The sequence below is a fragment of the Falco biarmicus genome, chromosome 11 (genome assembly GCF_023638135.1).
Source record: "Falco biarmicus isolate bFalBia1 chromosome 11, bFalBia1.pri, whole genome shotgun sequence".
Classification (NCBI taxonomy): Eukaryota; Metazoa; Chordata; class Aves; order Falconiformes; family Falconidae; genus Falco; species Falco biarmicus.
The window spans coordinates 9,687,772-9,707,456 of NC_079298.1; the positions used below are offsets into that span (position 1 = coordinate 9,687,772).

The 19,685-nt window shown below is 37.0% G+C and overlaps 1 protein-coding gene across 2 annotated transcripts in view; it reads right to left on the reverse strand.

The window, feature by feature from the left end:
• Positions 1 to 19,685, reverse strand: part of ZFYVE9 (zinc finger FYVE-type containing 9) — a 61,612-nt gene that overhangs the window by 20,838 nt on the left and 21,089 nt on the right. For both annotated transcript variants that reach the window (XM_056355805.1, XM_056355804.1), the window contains exons 3-10: positions 17,270 to 17,374; positions 14,412 to 16,492; positions 9,414 to 9,513; positions 5,566 to 5,742; positions 5,065 to 5,234; positions 4,174 to 4,297; positions 2,318 to 2,440; positions 937 to 1,092 (exon numbers count right to left, since the gene is read on the reverse strand). In XM_056355805.1, the coding sequence (XP_056211780.1) occupies positions 937 to 1,092; positions 2,318 to 2,440; positions 4,174 to 4,297; positions 5,065 to 5,234; positions 5,566 to 5,742; positions 9,414 to 9,513; positions 14,412 to 16,492; positions 17,270 to 17,339 (3,001 nt within the window). In that variant the 5' untranslated portion in view covers positions 17,340 to 17,374. The remainder of the gene's footprint in view (positions 1 to 936; positions 1,093 to 2,317; positions 2,441 to 4,173; positions 4,298 to 5,064; positions 5,235 to 5,565; positions 5,743 to 9,413; positions 9,514 to 14,411; positions 16,493 to 17,269; positions 17,375 to 19,685) is intronic.

Sequence of the window (19,685 nt, forward strand, 5' to 3'; positions counted from 1 at the left end):
TAACTTTAATGTGATCCAATTTCACCTCTGGAAAACTAGCTTTATTTCCTAATCAGTGGAACCAAATACTTGCATTTTTCCTTATGCAATAATTTTTGAATTCTAGGGTCCAACAATAGCTAAAAGTGGAAGCCCATTTACTTAGCAAATGTAAAATGTGTAAAGGTTTACATAATACAATGTTGCAACTGAGATACTAAAATTCAAAATTCAGGGAGAATTCCTGCAATGCCCTGCAATTCATTCCAGACACACATATGCATACATATTTGTATTACTTTTGAATCTAAATACTATCTCCGTAATGTGGCAATAGACACATACATTGTGGAAATCAAATTTCTGAACTACCTGGTTTGGGGATATCTAACATACTATCCCACAAGGATTCTCAAAGTTTTCTTTCTGCATCTTTAAAAAAGCTACCCTGACTTCAAGCTGGGAAAAAAAAATATTATTAGCAGCAATTTCATTAGCGTACTCATGAGCCCTGCGGAGCATCCTACTACACTTACTGCTAAATGAAGTACAGCACTAATTTCAGATACATTAGCCGTATTCAAACTCCTACCCCAGTGCCTAACAGAAGCAGCCAGAGCAGACACTCAGCAAAGGCTGAGTCCTCCTGCTCCACTGCTGTACATGTCTGTTTATAGCCCAAACTTTTTTGTTCTGCTGGCATCCAGAGGAAGGCTGGAAGATCTCTGGAGCAGCTCCCCAGGTTACCAGCACCTCATTAATACTTCTATTTGGTGAGAAGAATATAACACTGGATATGAATAACCAGTAAGAACTCAGCCCCCTATCAGCTTTGATCCTTATTCTCTTTTTATATTCTTTAATACAAAAATAGCCTTTTGCCAAATGACAAAAATCTGCGTATCTGACCCAGTACGATTATCTGTTCAAACCATTTTTAACAGAGAGCATTCCTACCTGCTAAGGCATCCCGGTAAAGTTGCACAAAATGGTTAAAGATATCCTTAGGCAAACATTTCTCATCAGGCAAACACTGCAAGAGAATGACTATCTCCGACTGCCCCACTGCATGCATGCCTTTTGTAGTGAAGCACCAGCACTTCCTGTTCACATCTGCAGAGAGGAAAACATGTATCAGAACATAAGATCAGATTGCCATAAAATATGCCTAAATTTCACTATAGGAAGATAACTCTTTCAAGAATCAGTTTTACAGCATGCTTCGTTGTGATATCTGTCCCACAGACAAATTAGGTTCTATATCTGTTACTTCACAAGCAAGCACATCCAAAACAAAAGAAGCTCAATAATTCCCAGTTTACAGCTAAGGAAAAGCAAGAGCATTAGAGCTCCCAGTCAGATCTTGGGATTAACACCACAAAGCAGACTTTTAGCAGTTTCTGTATCCAAATTAAAGGACAGGATTTAAATGGGAATGAAGGAACCTGGGAAAAGGCCAGGCTGTTGGCTGTGTATATCACGATCCTGACGGCTAAACCAGTTTTAGACAGTAATATGTCTCTCTTAAGATCGATAGCTGGATGTCAGATGTTTTCAGAAGACATCACTGTGTTGTTCTGTTGCACATGAATGTTCACATAACTTCACAATTAATTTGCTGAGAATACCAAGTTATCAAAATAAAATCTTTCATCTAATATGTATATATATGCATACTGATGACATTTTTATATGTAAAAAATTATACTGCTATCTAACCAGATGCTGAACTGTTTATAAACAACATCTTAATTTATTGTATGAACTTTTCATAGAACCAAAACAATTTACTGCAAAACCCTCCTCAGTTTCTCAAATGTTTTCTTAGCCAGCAGAGATCACCTGAGGTACTACCACGAGAAGCCATCTGCACACCTCCCCATTCATTCCTCCCTTCCTCAGCATGTGTACACACACACAGAGTATAGAAAATGATACAAGAGGGGCAGAGTGGAAAGGAACGTGTGAATTACTATGGGATCCTATCTGCTTTTCCAGAATGGGATGACAGGGAAATGAGTTAAGCAACCAAAGCAAGAATAAGTGATAAAATACTTTGCCCTACCAAGTTGGACAGGAGACACTGATCTCCAGTCCTGAGACTGGAGGCTCTACCAGTCTAGTTTGTATTTTCTACACAAAATCATCTGTATCGATGTCTAAGCCACTGGAAAAGAGCCTTTTGTAATTTAACTTAATATGACTAAGTACAAAGTTTTCAATACACGTGCATTTTCAGAGACTATCCCACCAAATAAAAACGCTGCTGTTCTTACTAATAATATATATAACATTTTCCCTCTCATATCCCAAGCCTTATTTAATAATAAAAACTTACAATTTACTATTTTTACCATGGACAGCAAATTAGCATTTAAAACAAATACAAGAGGGTCAGGGCCACCATCCTCCAGCTGCTGCATGACAGAGATCTGAGAAGGTCTCTCTTCTACAGCATAGTCTACAAAAGAAACAAGTAAACACACGATGAGGTGCTTAACTTACTGGTACAGCACTCTACATTATAATCTGATAACCCCAATTCTGATGCTTTTTGCTTTTTTGACCTTTAAGAAAAACCTTATTTAAGTATCACTGGTTTGATTGATTGTTTCCTAGGCTGGTATTTTCAAACTTCAATAGCGTTTATGTGCATAACTGCGGTATAGCCATTAGAAAAGTGCAGCTTGTTTCATAAATCAGATTTTTTTCAGTATCAACTGGAGGAGAAAATAGAAATCCAATTGAGAAATGTGTCAACTGAAATCCCAAATGACAAAGAAGTTAACGATTGTTCTTTGTATCACAGTAAAGGAAGAGAGCACTGGTCCTGGACTACAAACCTCAACACCTGGTCTATCTTTATGTCACATAACTTAACATTTTGTGTGCATTAGCTACCAGAAGATAACAAAGAGGGTAACACTATGTAAAGCAACATTTTTAAACAAACACAGAAGGTCTAAATCCAGCGCACAATGGATCCCAACGTGAAACTTCAAAAGCATCTATAGTGTCCCTCTATGATTAGATTCAGATGACTAGCAAATCAAAATTTTTCATCCATGTGATTATAACCTACACTGCATTTAAACTTTAACAAAAAACAGTTACACTGATGAAAACAGATTTTGAAAGAAATCTATTACCTTTCCAGTTAAAATCAATCTAGAAAGAAAGGTAATTTTGCTTTCTAACGTGTAAAATGTTTTTGGAATCTTTTTAAATAGAATTAGAATATCAGAAGTAAAATGCTGCAAAGAAAATTCAGTGTGTGACAGCATACATATGAAACAACATCAGCTTAGCACACAAAACAATTTATGTGAGGTTATCTATATCGAAGCTGAAAAAGTATACTGTTGTTTCACTCCTTTTTTGTGGAGGAGACTGAATAATCAGGCACCCATATGAACAGCTAACACAGGATGGAACAGACTTGTTTTGAAATTAAAAGCTGCTCACATTTTGGTTTTGACGCTATCCTGCAATAAAACGTTACTTCCAGCTTAACATCAGAAATGCACTGTACCAGCAAAACCTTTAATAGGAATTAAAAAAAAAAAATCAAAGATGAAAACATACATTAATCCCAGGAACATATTAAAGGTTGTAACGAATCAGACTGTGGAAAGCAATTGTCAGATAAACAAATATATACATTTTTTTAATCTTTTACAAATTAGTTTTTAATTTTCTGAATCCTTCTCCATTTGGATACTCTGGAAGGGGACATCACAATTACTGAAAGCTTCATGGTGGGCCACGATGTGCAATAGTGCTGTTGAATGCAGTGCTTGGGGATGCCTCAGACAGAGCGGATGTTCCAAGAGAATTTCAGAGAAGGGAAGCATGAATATTCATAAGGCTAATTAAAATGTATCTCTGTGTCAAACATTCCCCACAGTCCGATTAGTGAAGAAATTAGCACATATTTCTGGACTGAAGTTAATTTTCTTTTTGCTTCGTGTTTCACTTCTCATAGTAATTTCATTGCAAGATGGGGTCCTTCCTGGATGCTAATAAGGATCAATGGTGCAAATGAGTGTCACAACATTTAGCCACGAGTACTTACTGTGAATTTCTTCAAACACTCAGCATATTGCCAGCATCTTATTTTTAAAATATACACAGTAACTATTACGTTAATTGTAACTGGTAAGCAAAAAGCTAGCTGCCAAATTATACCCTCACCTCCTTTTACTCCAGTGGAGATGAGAATTGGAGGAAGACCATCTTCAGGAATTAGGTTCATTGCACTGCCAACAGGACTGCCAACCTGAGTTATATTTCCCGAGAATACAGAAGCATTATCAGTCTACAAGAAGAAAACAAGAAGAAAGGACAACATTACAAAAGTAATAATAATAAAAATACAAGAACTCACTGACTATATTACTACATGTAGGTGAAGGAGCCTGCGTCTGCTGGAGAACTAGAAGTACCAAGTAATTTGGCTCTTTAACAACAGATGATCATGTGACAACTCCTGTAGATGAACTACTACTAAAAAGTCTGCTTAGACAGAGACTGCACCTCCCTTCTTTAGCACCACACATACCCATTTCTTTACAAAATCTAAATCTACCTATGCCCATCTGAACTTTTTGCAAAGCCTCAATTCCACTCGCATGGAGAACGGTGGATTTAACATTGTTAGATTATGCCTGCGCTTTCCTGCATACCTCATTTTATGAGAAGTGTCAAGCAAAGTATTTTTATGCTTCATGCTATGACATTCTTTCAAACTCTTTACTGATCACCACTCAGCTTTTTTAAAACATGCATTACACAAATATCCTTCATACACAGGCTCTAAAGCCAAACACTTGGAAGCCCCCTAGCACACAGACTTCAAACATTGCTTAGTGCTCTGCCTCGTAATAGTTGATTTCAGTTCAAAATACATGGTTGTTTCAGCATTCTGCAAACATTAAAATAAATGAGGACACTTGCCACACAACATACTAAGATGAGCCTCAACTGATTTCATGGATCAGTCTTACTGATACCTCCATCGAAGCTAATATACAACTCATGACCAAAGCAAAGACGATATTTTGAGCAGTGATAACACTTGCTTACTTCTGCTGATGAAGTGTTGTTGGTCACGGGCTTTGATGGATCATGTGACACTGCTAAGGTTCCTGTAGAAGTTGTTCCAGCCACTGTCAGTTTTGTTGCATCGGCAACTTCTCCATTGGGTAATATCCCATCAGCAAACCAAACACGCCTTTGCTCTCTAGGTTGAGCCACTAGAGAGAACATTTTACAAAATAGGATTTAAGATCTCACAGCAACATCGACTGGAAAATTTGAGTACAGAAAAGCAAAATGAAAAAAAAAAATAGAGCAAAACATGGACTGGAAGAGACTTAAGACATCATCTAGTGCATTTCCTAAGGCAGCATCATGTCTAAACACACCTGCTGAGAATAGTTTACTTGTTCTTAAAATCCTGATGTCCCTACTGAGGGCAGAAATATCACAATTGGCATTAGCTAGAGTATTTGGAATGGATGAAGTGCAGATATTACTTCCAAATTCCTACTACAGGTAAACTTAAAGAAAAAGAAGTACTCTTACCTTCTGCTCCAGGATGCTTTAGAACTCCCACAGGTACCATGACAGTGGGAGGCGGAGAGCTCAGGGCGCCCGAGGCCTGAGCCTGCTGCAAAGGAGGGATAGTAGAACAGTATTCAGCGGGATTGTTAGGGTTAGGACTCTGGCTTGAGGCACTCATCATGTTCTCCCAGGCTTGAGCTAAAGCAAACAAAGAACAAGAAACATGAACACAGAGGAAGGTATCGAACAGTCCAGAATACTGTGTTAAGTTCTCAGCTACAGTAGGTATGGACCCTGCCACCTTCCAAAGACCATCTCTCTTCCTTTATTTAAAAGCCCAGGAGACTGTAATTAAGCAAGAAAATCCATAGCAGGAAACGAAACAGCACTGGTTCTGTGCAATAAAAATATCAGTTTGTACAGAAATATTTTCTGAAAATTACAACAGTACACTTGGACCAGAATGTTGCTTAGTTCCTCATGCTTCATTTTGTTTCATCTTCTAATATTTAACTGGTAACACTCAATTCTTATATCCATGTACATTTATCACACTGTATGGACAGACGAACATTCCTATTACAAGTTTTACTATCCACAGGACACTTGAACAGATTCATCTTTTGTATATGAGAAAAAGCACCTTGCCTTTGTTTATATCCAGGGCAGACCAGTACAGATCAACAACTTATATCCTTAACCATTAAAAAAAACCTAATACTACTAACTCTGAAGGCATGACTTGAGCCTTAATTCAATTGCCCAAACAACCACACATATAATGTCTTTGTCAACAACATCCATCACAGGGAAATCTCTCCTCCGGCTAGTGAAACAGACTGCAACCCTAAAGTACTACTACTTTTTCATCTCTAAGGAAGACTTGTAGCTATGAAAGGTACCAGAAAATTCATATGTATGCTTGCACCTTCAACAATATTAGTATGTTACAAATAAATGCACTCCTCTAGTCAAGCATAAATATCATGTCACCTAAGCTCTCAGAGCAGCTATAAAGCCTAAATAAATCATGCATATCTTTGGGTTCCTTTGGCTATGAATTGTCAGAAAACCAAAGCAAAAAAATAACAAGACCAAAAGAACTCAAACAGAACACAGCCGAACATAAACCCCTTCTGCTTCCTCGCATCAACCTGTAAAACCAATAGAGTAAAATGCCTGCCAATGAAAAAAGTATTGACATTTCCATTTGAGAAGATTAATTAAATTGAAGTATTTTTAACAGCAACTCTGTATTCCTTTAGAGTATAGGTCCTGAAAGATGGAAGTGTGAAAAACACGCAAAGAAAAGTTACATCTCTAGGATCCCTTTATTAGAAAAGTCTTAGCATGGTAAAAGAACATTTTTAAAGCCTTCTCTAAATCAAGCGAAGTGCCAACTCAGCATACCTACCAATTGAAAATACAGTAAAAATAGTGTTGGAAACTTATTAAACACATAGCCTGACCATGGAAAAGTGCCAGAAAACATACAACCCTCCCCCCACACCCCAATGAAACAAACCAGAGAGCAAGCAAGCAAATGAAGTAAGTGCAATTCCTACCCCTGGTTCCAAGATGGTACAAAGATTAATGCTTAACCTGCTGCACTGAGTGGAAAAAACCCCAAATCTGTACCGACAAAGAAACTGCAAGGATCAGGAGGGATCAGATACGATCGGGCTACAGGTTAACTAACCAGTAACCAAAAGCATCATCACAAAGCACTGCAGCAGGGATAGAAACAGAGAGGTAGCCCAGGGCAAGTACACCTAAGTATGCAGACAGCATTCTCCCTGTAATAAACCAAGCAGCGGTGTCACTGTTCACTGCCATTAATCTGTATCTGTCCTGGCAACAGGACAGAAAGGCTTTTAAAAGGAAATCATTATAATATGATCAATTTTATTCTGCCTTTTTACAAGAACGCTTCTGGATTCCACTGAAATATTTTCAGATTCTTCCCTTCCCCCAGATGGAAACAAATCCTACTCACCACCGAAAGGAGCCAGCTGTCTTTTGCCAGGTGTATGTGTAACTCCTTGTTCTTGTACACCTTGAAATGTGTGCAATTCTCCATCTCAAAATGTAAGATTTTAGCACCCCTTCAACGTCATCATCAGGACTCTGTTTTAATTTCTAAACATTACAACCTACAATTTCCTGTCACCTTACACATTTGGCCTACAGTAAAGAATCATTAATAATTAAAACCTATCACTGCACACTGATTAATCTTTAATATTTTTGAAACAGAAAAATTATTCCTGTTTAATAACAGAAACTGTCTACTAATTTTGGATGCTCACCTCAAGACTAAGCACTCAGTTACTTTCAACTGAACCTGCACAGTACTGAACTTACCTGGAGAAAAAATGAAGCTATGAGCTTCTAAGTTTAGCTAGATGCTGAACAAATTAACAGATCTTTCTGAAAACAGCAGTCCAAATAACCTACTATACAGTAACATGTAAAGATACCATTAAAATTACCTTATCTGAACACTGACATAAAACAGAATTTTCCTAACTAATTCTTGTTTAAAACTACAGCAGCAATCTTTTATTAAGGTCTCCGAAGTGTGACTAAACATTTGCAGCAACAGAGATTCCGTGATAACTGTTGAGTAATTATCAGGGCAGTTAGTTATCCTAACAGTTAAAAGTTTACACTGACTTCTCATTCTACCTACTACATGTTAGAGTGTACTGGTCAAACCTTCCTCTACAATTGAAGTAACTTCTGTGATAAAGTTTCAGTTATCAAGATACATATTTACACCCTGAAATCAAGTCACTTATTCATCTTTCCATTAATAAACCAGAGTGCCAGGAATTTCTCATGATGAGACAGGTTTTCTCATGATTTAAGCACTCGCATGAATCCCCTCTCAACATAATCCAATTTTTCTACCTTCTTAATTCAAGACATAAAAACTGAACATTGAGTCTTTCAGCAACAGCTGCCTCAGTGTCATGGACATAAGTCAACTGGACAGCATAATCACCCAAAGGTAACTGCCAGCACAGGATGTTCTTGAAATTTCAGAGGCCTCAAGGTGCAGAGGGAAGAATAGTCTGTTTGCCCATATTTATAACACATATCTAAAGTGTTAATACTCTAAAGGGGCAAAATACAAAACAGATTCCATGGCCCTTCGGTTAAAACACAGTCTTTCCTTACTCCAAGCAGAGGTAATATAACTTCTCGTTTGTTCTACTTGTTAACCTCTTAACTACGTGTGACCTCTCTCATATCCCATGTTCACAACAGACTTCTAGTCACAGCGCAATCCTGGGTTTGGCAGACTCCAGCAACATGCCCAAAGCAACAATCCAAACTCAGCTGTCCAGATTTGTGGACAGGTTTTTCGACTAGACCTCCTATTCCAGCATCAAGGAGTTGAGTTAGAAGAGCTGGATTAATTTGTGGATAAATATTACTTTCTTGATTTCCTGTAGTGCATAATCCAGAAGAGGCACAACTGCACTCATGACTCTTCTCTTTGGCACTCCATACAAAAGTGTAACAGGTTATCTAGTCAGGCATCAAAGGACAGAGAGGAGGCTCCTGAATTAAAAACAAAACACCCACCAAAAATCACCATTTCTGCAATCCTGGTATGGCACTCACAAATGAAAGCTTTCAAACTCACTGCAAGCTTACCAGTTTTTGCCTTTTGGTACTCGTATTTAGTTTAGGAATCCCCACTCTCCACAGGGATTCCACACTCATCTCCCAAGGGCCTTTGCTCTTTTAGAATACTTACCCATACAAATAAAGTATTTTGATTTTTTTTTTCAATAGCATCACTGCAGGTCAACAGAAAGCCAGTAAAGCACTGCATCTCAGATTCTCTTTCCACTTACCATTCATTAGTACTGAATGGCAGATAACACATACTCTAGCTTCCTTTCGATCCATGTACAGCAACTTGCACTTCAGGCTACAGCATGCTGCGCAAAAAACCTGAAACCAAAGGGGAAACAACTTAAAAGTTATTCAAAAAAATATGTGATCAGCTGATGAATTCAGACAAGAGAATATCTGTAAAGCTCTAAACATACAAAATAAGGAGGTAAATTATCAGTATTTTCCCATTAAAGCCATAGTGACTAATACTTGCCCAGGGTGCCTTTCCTACTAATCCTGATGAAGCAGTATTATGTACAAGACACAAATGTATGCTGTCCTGATACTATACTGTGGTGGTTTTAAAATATATTTGGCATAAATGACAATGGGTTAATAAATTCCTGCCTCTTTAGAATTAACCATTTGGGAAATTCAGTCTTAGAAAAAGCATGAGCACTTTCTAGAATGAACTGTGTTTAAATGCACAAGTTTTCTTCATGTAAGAGATTGCTATGGCACATATTAATTCAAACAGGTCATCTTTATTTGCACCAGGGCAATTCTTCTATATTAGCAACTACAGTTATTTAATCTCATCATATATAACAAGCTATTCCTCAGCTGAGACTTAAGTGAACAGTGATGTATCAAAATGTTTTAAGCATTCAACATGTCAAACGAGACATTTTAAAAAGCTGAATAATGTTGGTACTACAAGAAAATCTTGCTCCATTTATATAAATATATAAAAGCTCATATTTACATGATTACAAACTCCAGCATCACAACACTAGAGAGAAATCAGGAACTGCATTTTATGGATGCTGGCTGCTGAGGGGGAACTCGGTGCAAAACCCCTGGGAGGACAACCTGCTGCAGAGATGCAGTTGCATTGCTAGTGCTTCTCACCTGCACCAGCTCTAACAATTCCTCGGTCCTGGGCAGGAGGACAGTCTTGAGGCTTCCTCCAGAGAAGCAAAATCACAAAACATGAGCATGGCTTGTGCACTAAAACAAACACTTGCATGTAGGTGTGATCTTACACTAGCAATTGCAATCTCAAAATTCTGAAAAACAATGCCCTAATGATTTCTTATTTGTTCTAAATACTACTATTTTCTTTATTTTTTAAAAAATAGTATTTCCTGAGGGTTATTGTTCAGGTGACATTAATAATGATATGTAATGCTTTCTTAACCCAAACAATTATTCCATCATCACTTCAACTGCAGTATTTCTGTAATACAGACAAGAAACCACGTAAGATCCTCATATATAAATATATGTAAGCCTAACTAAATTTCAATCAAGTTAAAGATTGCACCAAATTACAACCACTTTGCAGCCCGTTACCTTTGCATTCTTTTAATGGCAAGCGTTTAAAATAAGCACATATGAAATAAGCCCTGAGTTCACCATGAGAGCTGAATATCAAATGTAAAGAAAGAGCAGTTCATCCTGTCTCATTTCAACCAGTTTTACTGTTTCCTAATTATGTCAACTTAAACATTTCAGAAGCAAAATATAAGTGTGTATACACTGGCCTTTTCATGCAAAAATAAAAACAACCCTTTTGCATATCTGAAAACTTTCTTTTTTTAAAAAATAAAAAAAGGCAAAGGTACTATGCACTTTTAAAATCTGATTTCTGCATTTACACCTTAACCCAATTTACAAGCATTCTAGGGAATATAAATAAGAGCATCACAGCATATTTTAGAGACATTTGACATAATTTCAATTCTCTGGGAGAAACTTCCAGTCAAAAGTTCAGTATTGAACATGGAAAAATCAATGTCTTCAACCATAAATGAAGGACCAACACAAATTAATATCTAATTTAGAACCCTTTCTCAAACAACACATTGTGCATTCAGCAAAGCTCCCAAGTGAAACGATCTAAATATTAAAAGAAAAAATAGAAGCAATGACAAAACATCTACACCTCTTCTCTTTGGCTGCATCAGCCTTCCAACAGTAGTAATGCAGAGGAAGAACACAATCCAGCACAACTGACAATTCAGTCTTGTTATTAACAATCACCAAGTCATTATCTCAGTATATCATGCTATAAAAAAAAAAATAACATAGCAGTGTCAGAGCAAGTTTTTATGTTACTAGGGTTTTCAGGTTCACTGGGAGTTGTTAAAGCATTAGTTGCTAGGGGGTTTGGTGATTCTTTTATACTTTAGTGGAAAAATACAGTTTTGGCTGTCAGTAAAAAGATGACAAGAAATTTTCTGGTTTTCCTATCAAGGACAACTGTTTCATCTGACAATAAAAAAATACATAAATGCACAAGGTAAAGTTTATGAATGCATTCACACACATTCTCCAGGTTCTTAATTCAAAATTTACTCTAAAGTGTATTACTTTCTACCACTCTCCAGAGGTTCATATCTTCCATTAATTTTGCAATTATTATCCTGAAATTAAAAACCGAGACAGACTTCCCAGGTGCCACTCAACTATTTTTAAATGCAATTTTCATTTCCAAATGAAATCAATACAATCACCCCTCCTACAATGACTTGTCATGATGCTAATAATCCTTAAAAAGAAACTGTTGTGCTAAAGTTTGTGTACTAAAATATTTAGTCACATTACTTCCCCTAGAAAAAATTAATTGTAAAAACTGAAGATACTGTCTCCCCAATTCTTTAGGTGAGATTCATACATTTAATAGAAACAATGGAAGTGTCACTGTGATTTGTAGTTACCTACACCACAGGCACATGGTCAACATGACTTGCTCTGGGGATGGTTATCTTAACTAGAAAGCAAGAGCAGACAGCTGAGACTAGCTGTGTTTCAAGCCACTACAGACAGATTCATCAGAGCTTGCCTTTCAAAGCTTTTGGTTTCTTTCCACCTGAAATCGTTACAGGAATTAAGTGTTACAAAGCAATTTGCAGTAAGTGCTAAGTATTACTTGACTTAGCATTTATTAATGAGTACTTTTTTTTTTTTTTAGAGAGAAAAATAACATACAAAGGCATGAAAGACCAGAATTTTCTGCCACAGTTTTTGACTGCACATGTACAAATTTGGCTCAGGCAATATTAGCTAACAAAAGCTTCTAGAAACAAGCCATTCTGAGGACTATTCTAATACTGTGAGAATATCAAATACTAATACGTGATGTATTTTTCACATCTGAGAAACAAGTTTTTCTCCAGAGCAGAGGTATCTTTTATTTTATCCATTCCCCACATATCATCTAAAACAACGCTGGTTGTTCTTCTCAATGTTTGTCCTCAGTACTCTAAAAGGAGACACACACCCTACATTTTGTGGCCTTGCTCTATCTGTGCATGTCTTATCTATTTTGTTTACAGATATTTTCATTTTCTGCTTCTCATTTGTGCATTTTAGGGTTTCAGTCATTGCAGGGAAGTAATTAAACGCCAGCAATGAACCTCTTTAAGACACAAAAGTATAAAACATTACTGTAAATGAAAATTGTAGTCATATTTCTTAAACATAAATCCCCAAAGAATTACCTAAATAACTGACAGTGTAAGTTAATACAGCAAAGCTAAAATTATGGACACTGCTTTAACTTACGTCTCTTACAGATTCTCCTTAGCTGCAATGAGAAAATTTTTGAACCCTTCGGATATTACCCAAAAGGTACACAAAAAGTAGGAATGCACCTCATATGGTGCTTATTGATCACCTGTGGTTACAAACTTCACATCAGGACCTCCACTGCAACCAGCCAACAAGAGGATGGGCAGAAGCAAGCAACTGAAAGTCCTGAACCACTGCACAACGAACACCTGCTTCACTTTTAAAAGGCTCCGGAAAGATTTTTCAGCATGTCTCAAAATCAAATTTGAATAAAATCTACTTATCTGGTGGTGTAGTGAAGAGGTTGAGTGCTATGCATTTTGGTTTACTAAAGGGACAAATGGGACACACATGTTGTCCATTACAGAGGACCTTGCCTGGGTTTTCTGCTAGGCTGCTTCCAGAAACAGGTGGCATAAGGATTTGAGCTTTCCAGATATGTTTGCTTCTTTTAGGTCCCTTGTTCTGGTCATTCTGCTTCCCTGCACTCTTCTGGTAGCAAAAGGTATCAGCCATAGCAGTCAGGAGGTCTTTCAATCAATTTCACACACCTTTGGATAGGCCCTAAATGAAGTTAATTTTACTCCAGGTTTTAATAGAGTTTAGCATTTCTTTTAATCTTAAAAATATTCATGAATATCTACTTGACAAGTGTTTACCACTTTTGAATTATCATATTTTTTCCTAAGTCTTCCCATGTGCCACTGACTCATATTTCAGTAAGATGATAATCATTCAGTAACAATCATTTACTGTAAACTTGCCACATAACAATTTGTGTTGACCTAAATGACAGATACATAGAAGTTAAAAAAAAAGCCAACAATAAAATACCTCTTACACAACATAAAATGATACAGAAATGATGTTTTAGTTGTCTTCACTATAAAAGTTCTCACCACATGTACAAAGATCAGGTTACAGATAATTTACTATATTTTTTTCCAGGAGCAAACGTATGTTCTTTAAAATAATGTAAGCAACATGAGAAGTTAGTAAAGAAGACTTAAGAGAACAGAGCTGCTCAGCCATCTAAACCAGCAGGAATGCCAGCAATTCAACAGCACACTTCCAATTCACATCAATATGTTTCAGTATCTTTAATGGCATTATTGATGCACTAATTTCTGCAAACTAGTTTCCTGCACTTAGCCGTTTTATAGCAGTTCGACATGAATCCAATTATGTTGATGGTTGCAATCAACAAATACACTGCTCATACAGGCTAAAAATTGTTACCGTTAATTATTTTCTTTTAGAACCCTAAATAGATTAGAGCTTAGAAACTCCTTTGTTTCCTTCACAAACCAAACATGGCTTTTTAGGAAGAGATGTCACAGGTAATTACAGCCAGTGTCTTAGAAAGTCCTCCAATTTGATTTTGCGCAGTATCAGGAGAAAGAGGCTGCTTTGAGCTTACTCACAAAACACAAACTTACCTTCCCACAAGCTCTGCAATGATGCCTTCTTTTGGTGAATGTAAATCTGGCCTCACATTTCATACAGTTTGGTGCTTGAGAATCTGGAACCCAAACTGGAGCCACCTCACCCAAAGTCGTAAAAGGTTTTCTGGCTGGAGCTCCAAACTGACCAGCTCTGAGATCATTGTCTGGACTATCTGGGGCTACTGCAAGGCACGAACTACTAGAGACTCCAGATTCATACTCTTCCAAATGTTCACCATTAGTATCAGTAACAGAGGCATTTGAAGATGTTTCACCAGGAAATGCATCTGCTGTGTCCCCTAATTGTGTCTTAACAAAGACATTTTTGTTTTTACTATTACCTCCACAATTTGGGGGAACAAGATCATTTTGTAAGTGGTCCGATAATGGCTTCGGGATCTGCAGTTTAAGATTTGTAGGTTGTTTAGGTCTTGCACCACCAAAAGGAACACTGATAGATTGCAAATTAGTCACTGGTTTTGGTGAAGTTTGCCCTTGCATGGATGAAACCTGACTACAAAGATTATGTAAATAATTTTTCTTTATGTGGTCACCAGTGCTGTTTAAAATAAGACCACTCCCTTCTGCGGTCTCATTTCCTCTCTGTTCATAAACATTAGCATAACATTCTGACTTGCTCTCCTCTATCTCCTTTTCCTCTGTTACCGAGTCTTCCTTGGAGGGTAAAGTCTTTGGAACATGAGTAACAACTGGGTTCTGCATTCCATAGGAATCACAACCATTAGACAGCGAGCTTGCCGCTGATGTAGCCATCACATCAGAGAGACTGGACCCTTCAAGTTCATCTATACCAGTCCCTTTTAAGTTTATACCTGCCTCCATCATCCCATCTCCACCTTCTTTACTATTACTACATGTCTCATCAGGCTGTTTCGTCTGCAAAAGTCTTTCATTCTCTCCCAGAGTTTGCTTATTATTCATCTCATTCAACTTCGTCAGTTCCCAATTAGTCAGCTCCTGAGATTCAGGGTAACACTCTGCCATGCTGAGCAATTCTGTTGTGCCAAGATTTTTATCACATTCAATGACTTTGCTTTCAGTGGCACTAACATCCTCAGGGGCAAAATGTTCTGCAACACGTTCCTTGTAATTGCCACTTCCAGCCACATTAGGTTGACAAGTTTCAGTGAGCCCAGATAGCCTAGACTGTAACTGTTGGGTTGTTTCCTGTTCTGCAATTAAGCTTCCATTACTTGAACCAGAAGAAAAGTTTTTAGCATCTAGATCCGTTCTCTGAGGAATGGCTTTACTAGCAAAATTTTCAACTGATACACAATTTTCTTGCATTTTAACAGTACCATCAACGGGTCTCTGTAAGAGAGTCACTTCATTAATCCCCGCAGTTGTAGCCTCTGAAAACAGTGAATCTTTACTCATATTAAAATCATCCTTTAATCGAGAGGAGGGGCACGCAACGGTCAGGCTTTCTGGTGAAGCATTGATCAAATGACTTAGAGAGTCTTCTTCACTGCACAGCCTATTTACTTGCTTTTCTGTATCTGTATCTTTTTCTGTGGATCCATTTACAGTAACACTAAACTGATCACTCTGTGGGTTTTCATTATCCAGTGTAAAGCTAATAGTGTCCGTTAGGGACTGACTGTTGTAGTTCTTACAATCCAGCAAATCGCTACTTTGTAGTGTTCTTCTGTCACAGTTATGCATGACTGCCACCACTAATACATTTTTCTCCTCCGGCAAGCAAGGTGTATTTCCACATTTCTTTTCTCCTGTTTCCACAGTGTTACACTGATCATCCCGATTAGTATTTCTTTTAATCAACTGATCGTCTGCTGCTGCCTGATCATCAATCCACATGACTGGGGTCTCTGGACTTATGCTAAAATCCTTTCCATTAGCACAGTGATCCCCTCCTCCTGTCGGTGTAGTCACTGAATGAGTCAAGGAGAAAGACTTTAATCTCTGTTGACATTCATTAGGAGTTGTAGCTTCATTCACATTGGCCACGGTTGGGTTAAACGACAGACGACGAGAAGGTGGATCTAGAATCTGATTCCACTTTGCACCCAATAGTGTAGGTGAAACAGCGGCATCTGAAAAAGTGTTTAAGTAAGAGAACTTACTGTCCTATTAAAGCTACAGGTTCTATGAACTGTTGCATTAGAATGCCCCAAATATAAATGCAGAAATGTTCAAATATGGGCACAACAGTAAAACACATCTGCCATAACTAACATTCCTGATGAACTATTAGTAGTGTAGCTACATAATGTTTCTGTAACTCGAGAAATTTAGAGCTACACCAATTAGTATCAGGTTGAATTTGCACATGCAACTTTAAACTATTAATATACTTTAGACAGCTAGAAAAGCCTAAAAGAATCCCACTCCCATAAATGTTGAAATTCCTTGACAGCACAGAAGTAGCAATTAAACAAAAAACTTGATACTTCAAATATAACTTTCATTATATGATTTATGTGGCCTAATAAAACATTTCTATGCTTGAGTCTCCTGAAACTGCAAAAGAAGCTTAAAATAAGTTTTGCCTGATTCGTTTAAAATAAATTTCAATACTGCCACTGCGATTAAGCTTCACAAAACCTTTCTATAAAAAGTGTATAGAAGATTTGCTATTAAAAGAGTGAGAAATTTTTGAAAAGAGTAAACAAGAGAAATGGAAACAAAAGAGAATACTACTAACAAATACTGAAGGCACACCATGCAAAATTAGCAGATGGTTTTTGCAGCTTCTGAGATTAATTTGCAACTCAAAACGAAAAAGGGTATCACAGATCTCTCCCTCTTCAGTGTTGTTCTCTGTAAAATACATCTAATGTGCATCTACGATCTCGTTCAAAACAACTCACCTTCGTTTTGCTCAAATTCATCTAAAACCTTATCGAGGTTATATGCCTCTGCTTGGAAATAGTTCTCCATTTGTCAGGGAAAGACCACCAGATTCCTGTCTGAACCTGCCAGAGAACAAATTACAATCAGATATTTAACCTTCAGTCAGCAGTATTCCACCACATATTGCCCTTATTTATGGGCAAAAAAAGTCCTTTTTAAATCAAATTTTACATACATTACATGCGTAAATAAAAAGTATTTTCCAGGAATAAAAATTATTTGTGTGCTTAAACTGGCTTAATTCAGATCAACAACCTCCCCAAACTTGTTTTGGATTTTATTACCTCCAGTGTCCCACATTAATCTGTCTAACCATCAGGATCACCACAACGGTAAGAGCAGAACAGTTCCAACACCAGTCAGAAAATAAAAGTCTAGAGAACCAGAAAGCCAACTAACATTCTGAAGATCCAGATTTCAGTTCCATGCTACAACCAGTTAGTGCATGTGGCTTTGAACAAGTAGTTTAACCTCTCTGTGGTTCTGATTTTTTTAATGTATACTAGGTTAGCAGTATTCTGTATCCCTCCTCGGTTCCGAGAGGTGCTTCAAAGATTCATAGTTGTAAAAGTTGTCAAAGGACTTAATGGGCGTTACTTGAATTATGCTAGCCCTTAAAATGCCTGCTTTATTATTTGTTTCACTGCAAGGAAGGCACTGAAACTCTAGCAAAACGCACAGAAGTAAACAGTCTCATCAAAAGATAGTTCTTTCAGGCTAGCAAGGAAGGTGACAAGGGAGAAATTAAAAAAAAACAAACCCAACAAACAACCCTAAGTCATGAAATAACTTGCTACAACTTCACGTAATAAATAACATTTTTGCCCTAACAGTAGGAATATGGTCTTCTTGCAACCAAAGGCTTATATCAACAAGACACCCTGATTAATTTTTTAAAAACATTCACTCCCAGTGAAGACATTTTCACTGAGAAATGTGTGCCATAACCTATATACCATAAAGAGAGACCTTGATTTGATCTGTTCTCTGAACATCATCCAGAACAGCCTTGTTCTCTTCAGAGTTGGCTTTCAATGTTGTGAAATAAGGAAATGGAGGAGGAGAGAGTGAGAACCTTGTTTTGCAGTAAGAAACAGTGTTAGACCTGACAGCCAGACTCCAGCTCAATTAAAAACCTGCTCTTTTACACTAGAGATACAACAGACACAAGAAACACATCAGAGGAAGTTTCCAATTTAAAAATATACTTTAACATTACCAACATAGTATCTAGATTTGAGGAAAACATCAACAAGTTTTATTTCAATTACTACAACATTAAATACAGTTTTGTATTTATTGTGAGCAACAGCTAGAATTAGGTTATTGGTACAAAAAGACAGTGCATTAAAATACCATAAAATGTCCAAGTTTTTAAGGTTGACCTCAAATTTGACACGTGGTGTTTTTAAAATATGATCATGTTACAAATAAATACATTGCAATTAAATATAATCAGATTAAATCATGTTTTAAAGATATGTACAAAAGCCAAATAGATACAAAAGAAAATTAGTGTAACAGCAACTTCAAAATTTCAATAAGCGTCACCCAAAAAAAAGACCACTTTGCAAAGAAATCCAGAGATTAAACTAGACTTGTCACCTTACAGACTCCCAGATTTGTCCTCTGTTCTGGGATTTTAGGTTAACTCCTTCTGCAAGGAAAACAGATGACTGGCCATATCATTTACTGTACACAGATGCACCGTTCATAACACGAGCAATGGAAAAGCTGGCCACGTTGATCAAAGGTTGCATTTCAGAAGTCTAAAAAGCTCAGTACATTACATTCTCTACCAAAAGTGAGGTTCTGACCTCTAACTGTGACAGACCATATGCTTTGATCCCTTAGATACCTACTGTAAGGTCTTCCTGACTTATCCAATCTGTCCACCAAGTCACTGTATTAAAAACCTTTCATACCATTTTAACCAAAACAACTAAATTTAGTTCACACATTTCAGTTAAACCAAAATGGTTTTAAAAACCAGATGCTTCTCCTTAGGCATACAAATACTAAATAAATTCAAATTACATCCAAACTGTGAGAGTGTGGAGGTTCTCTTCACCTCATTTCAACTCCCTAATAGGAAACATCTTTACCAGCTCAGTAAGTATCAAATATTGAAAAGTGAATTAGAATCTGTCCCAATGAATATGTCCCTTGAATTTTTCCTCTGTTCAGAGTTCTAAACGTCAACCAAAATTAACTCACTAAAGGAAAACTCTTTTGTACAAAATACCATAATATTATTTCACATCCATTTATAATGTATTTAATTTACATGATAATAGTAACGTTCCAGTCTAGCAAACAACTGATGAAGATGTGAATAATTATTCCTAGGCAAAGTCCTACTACTAAGGTCAA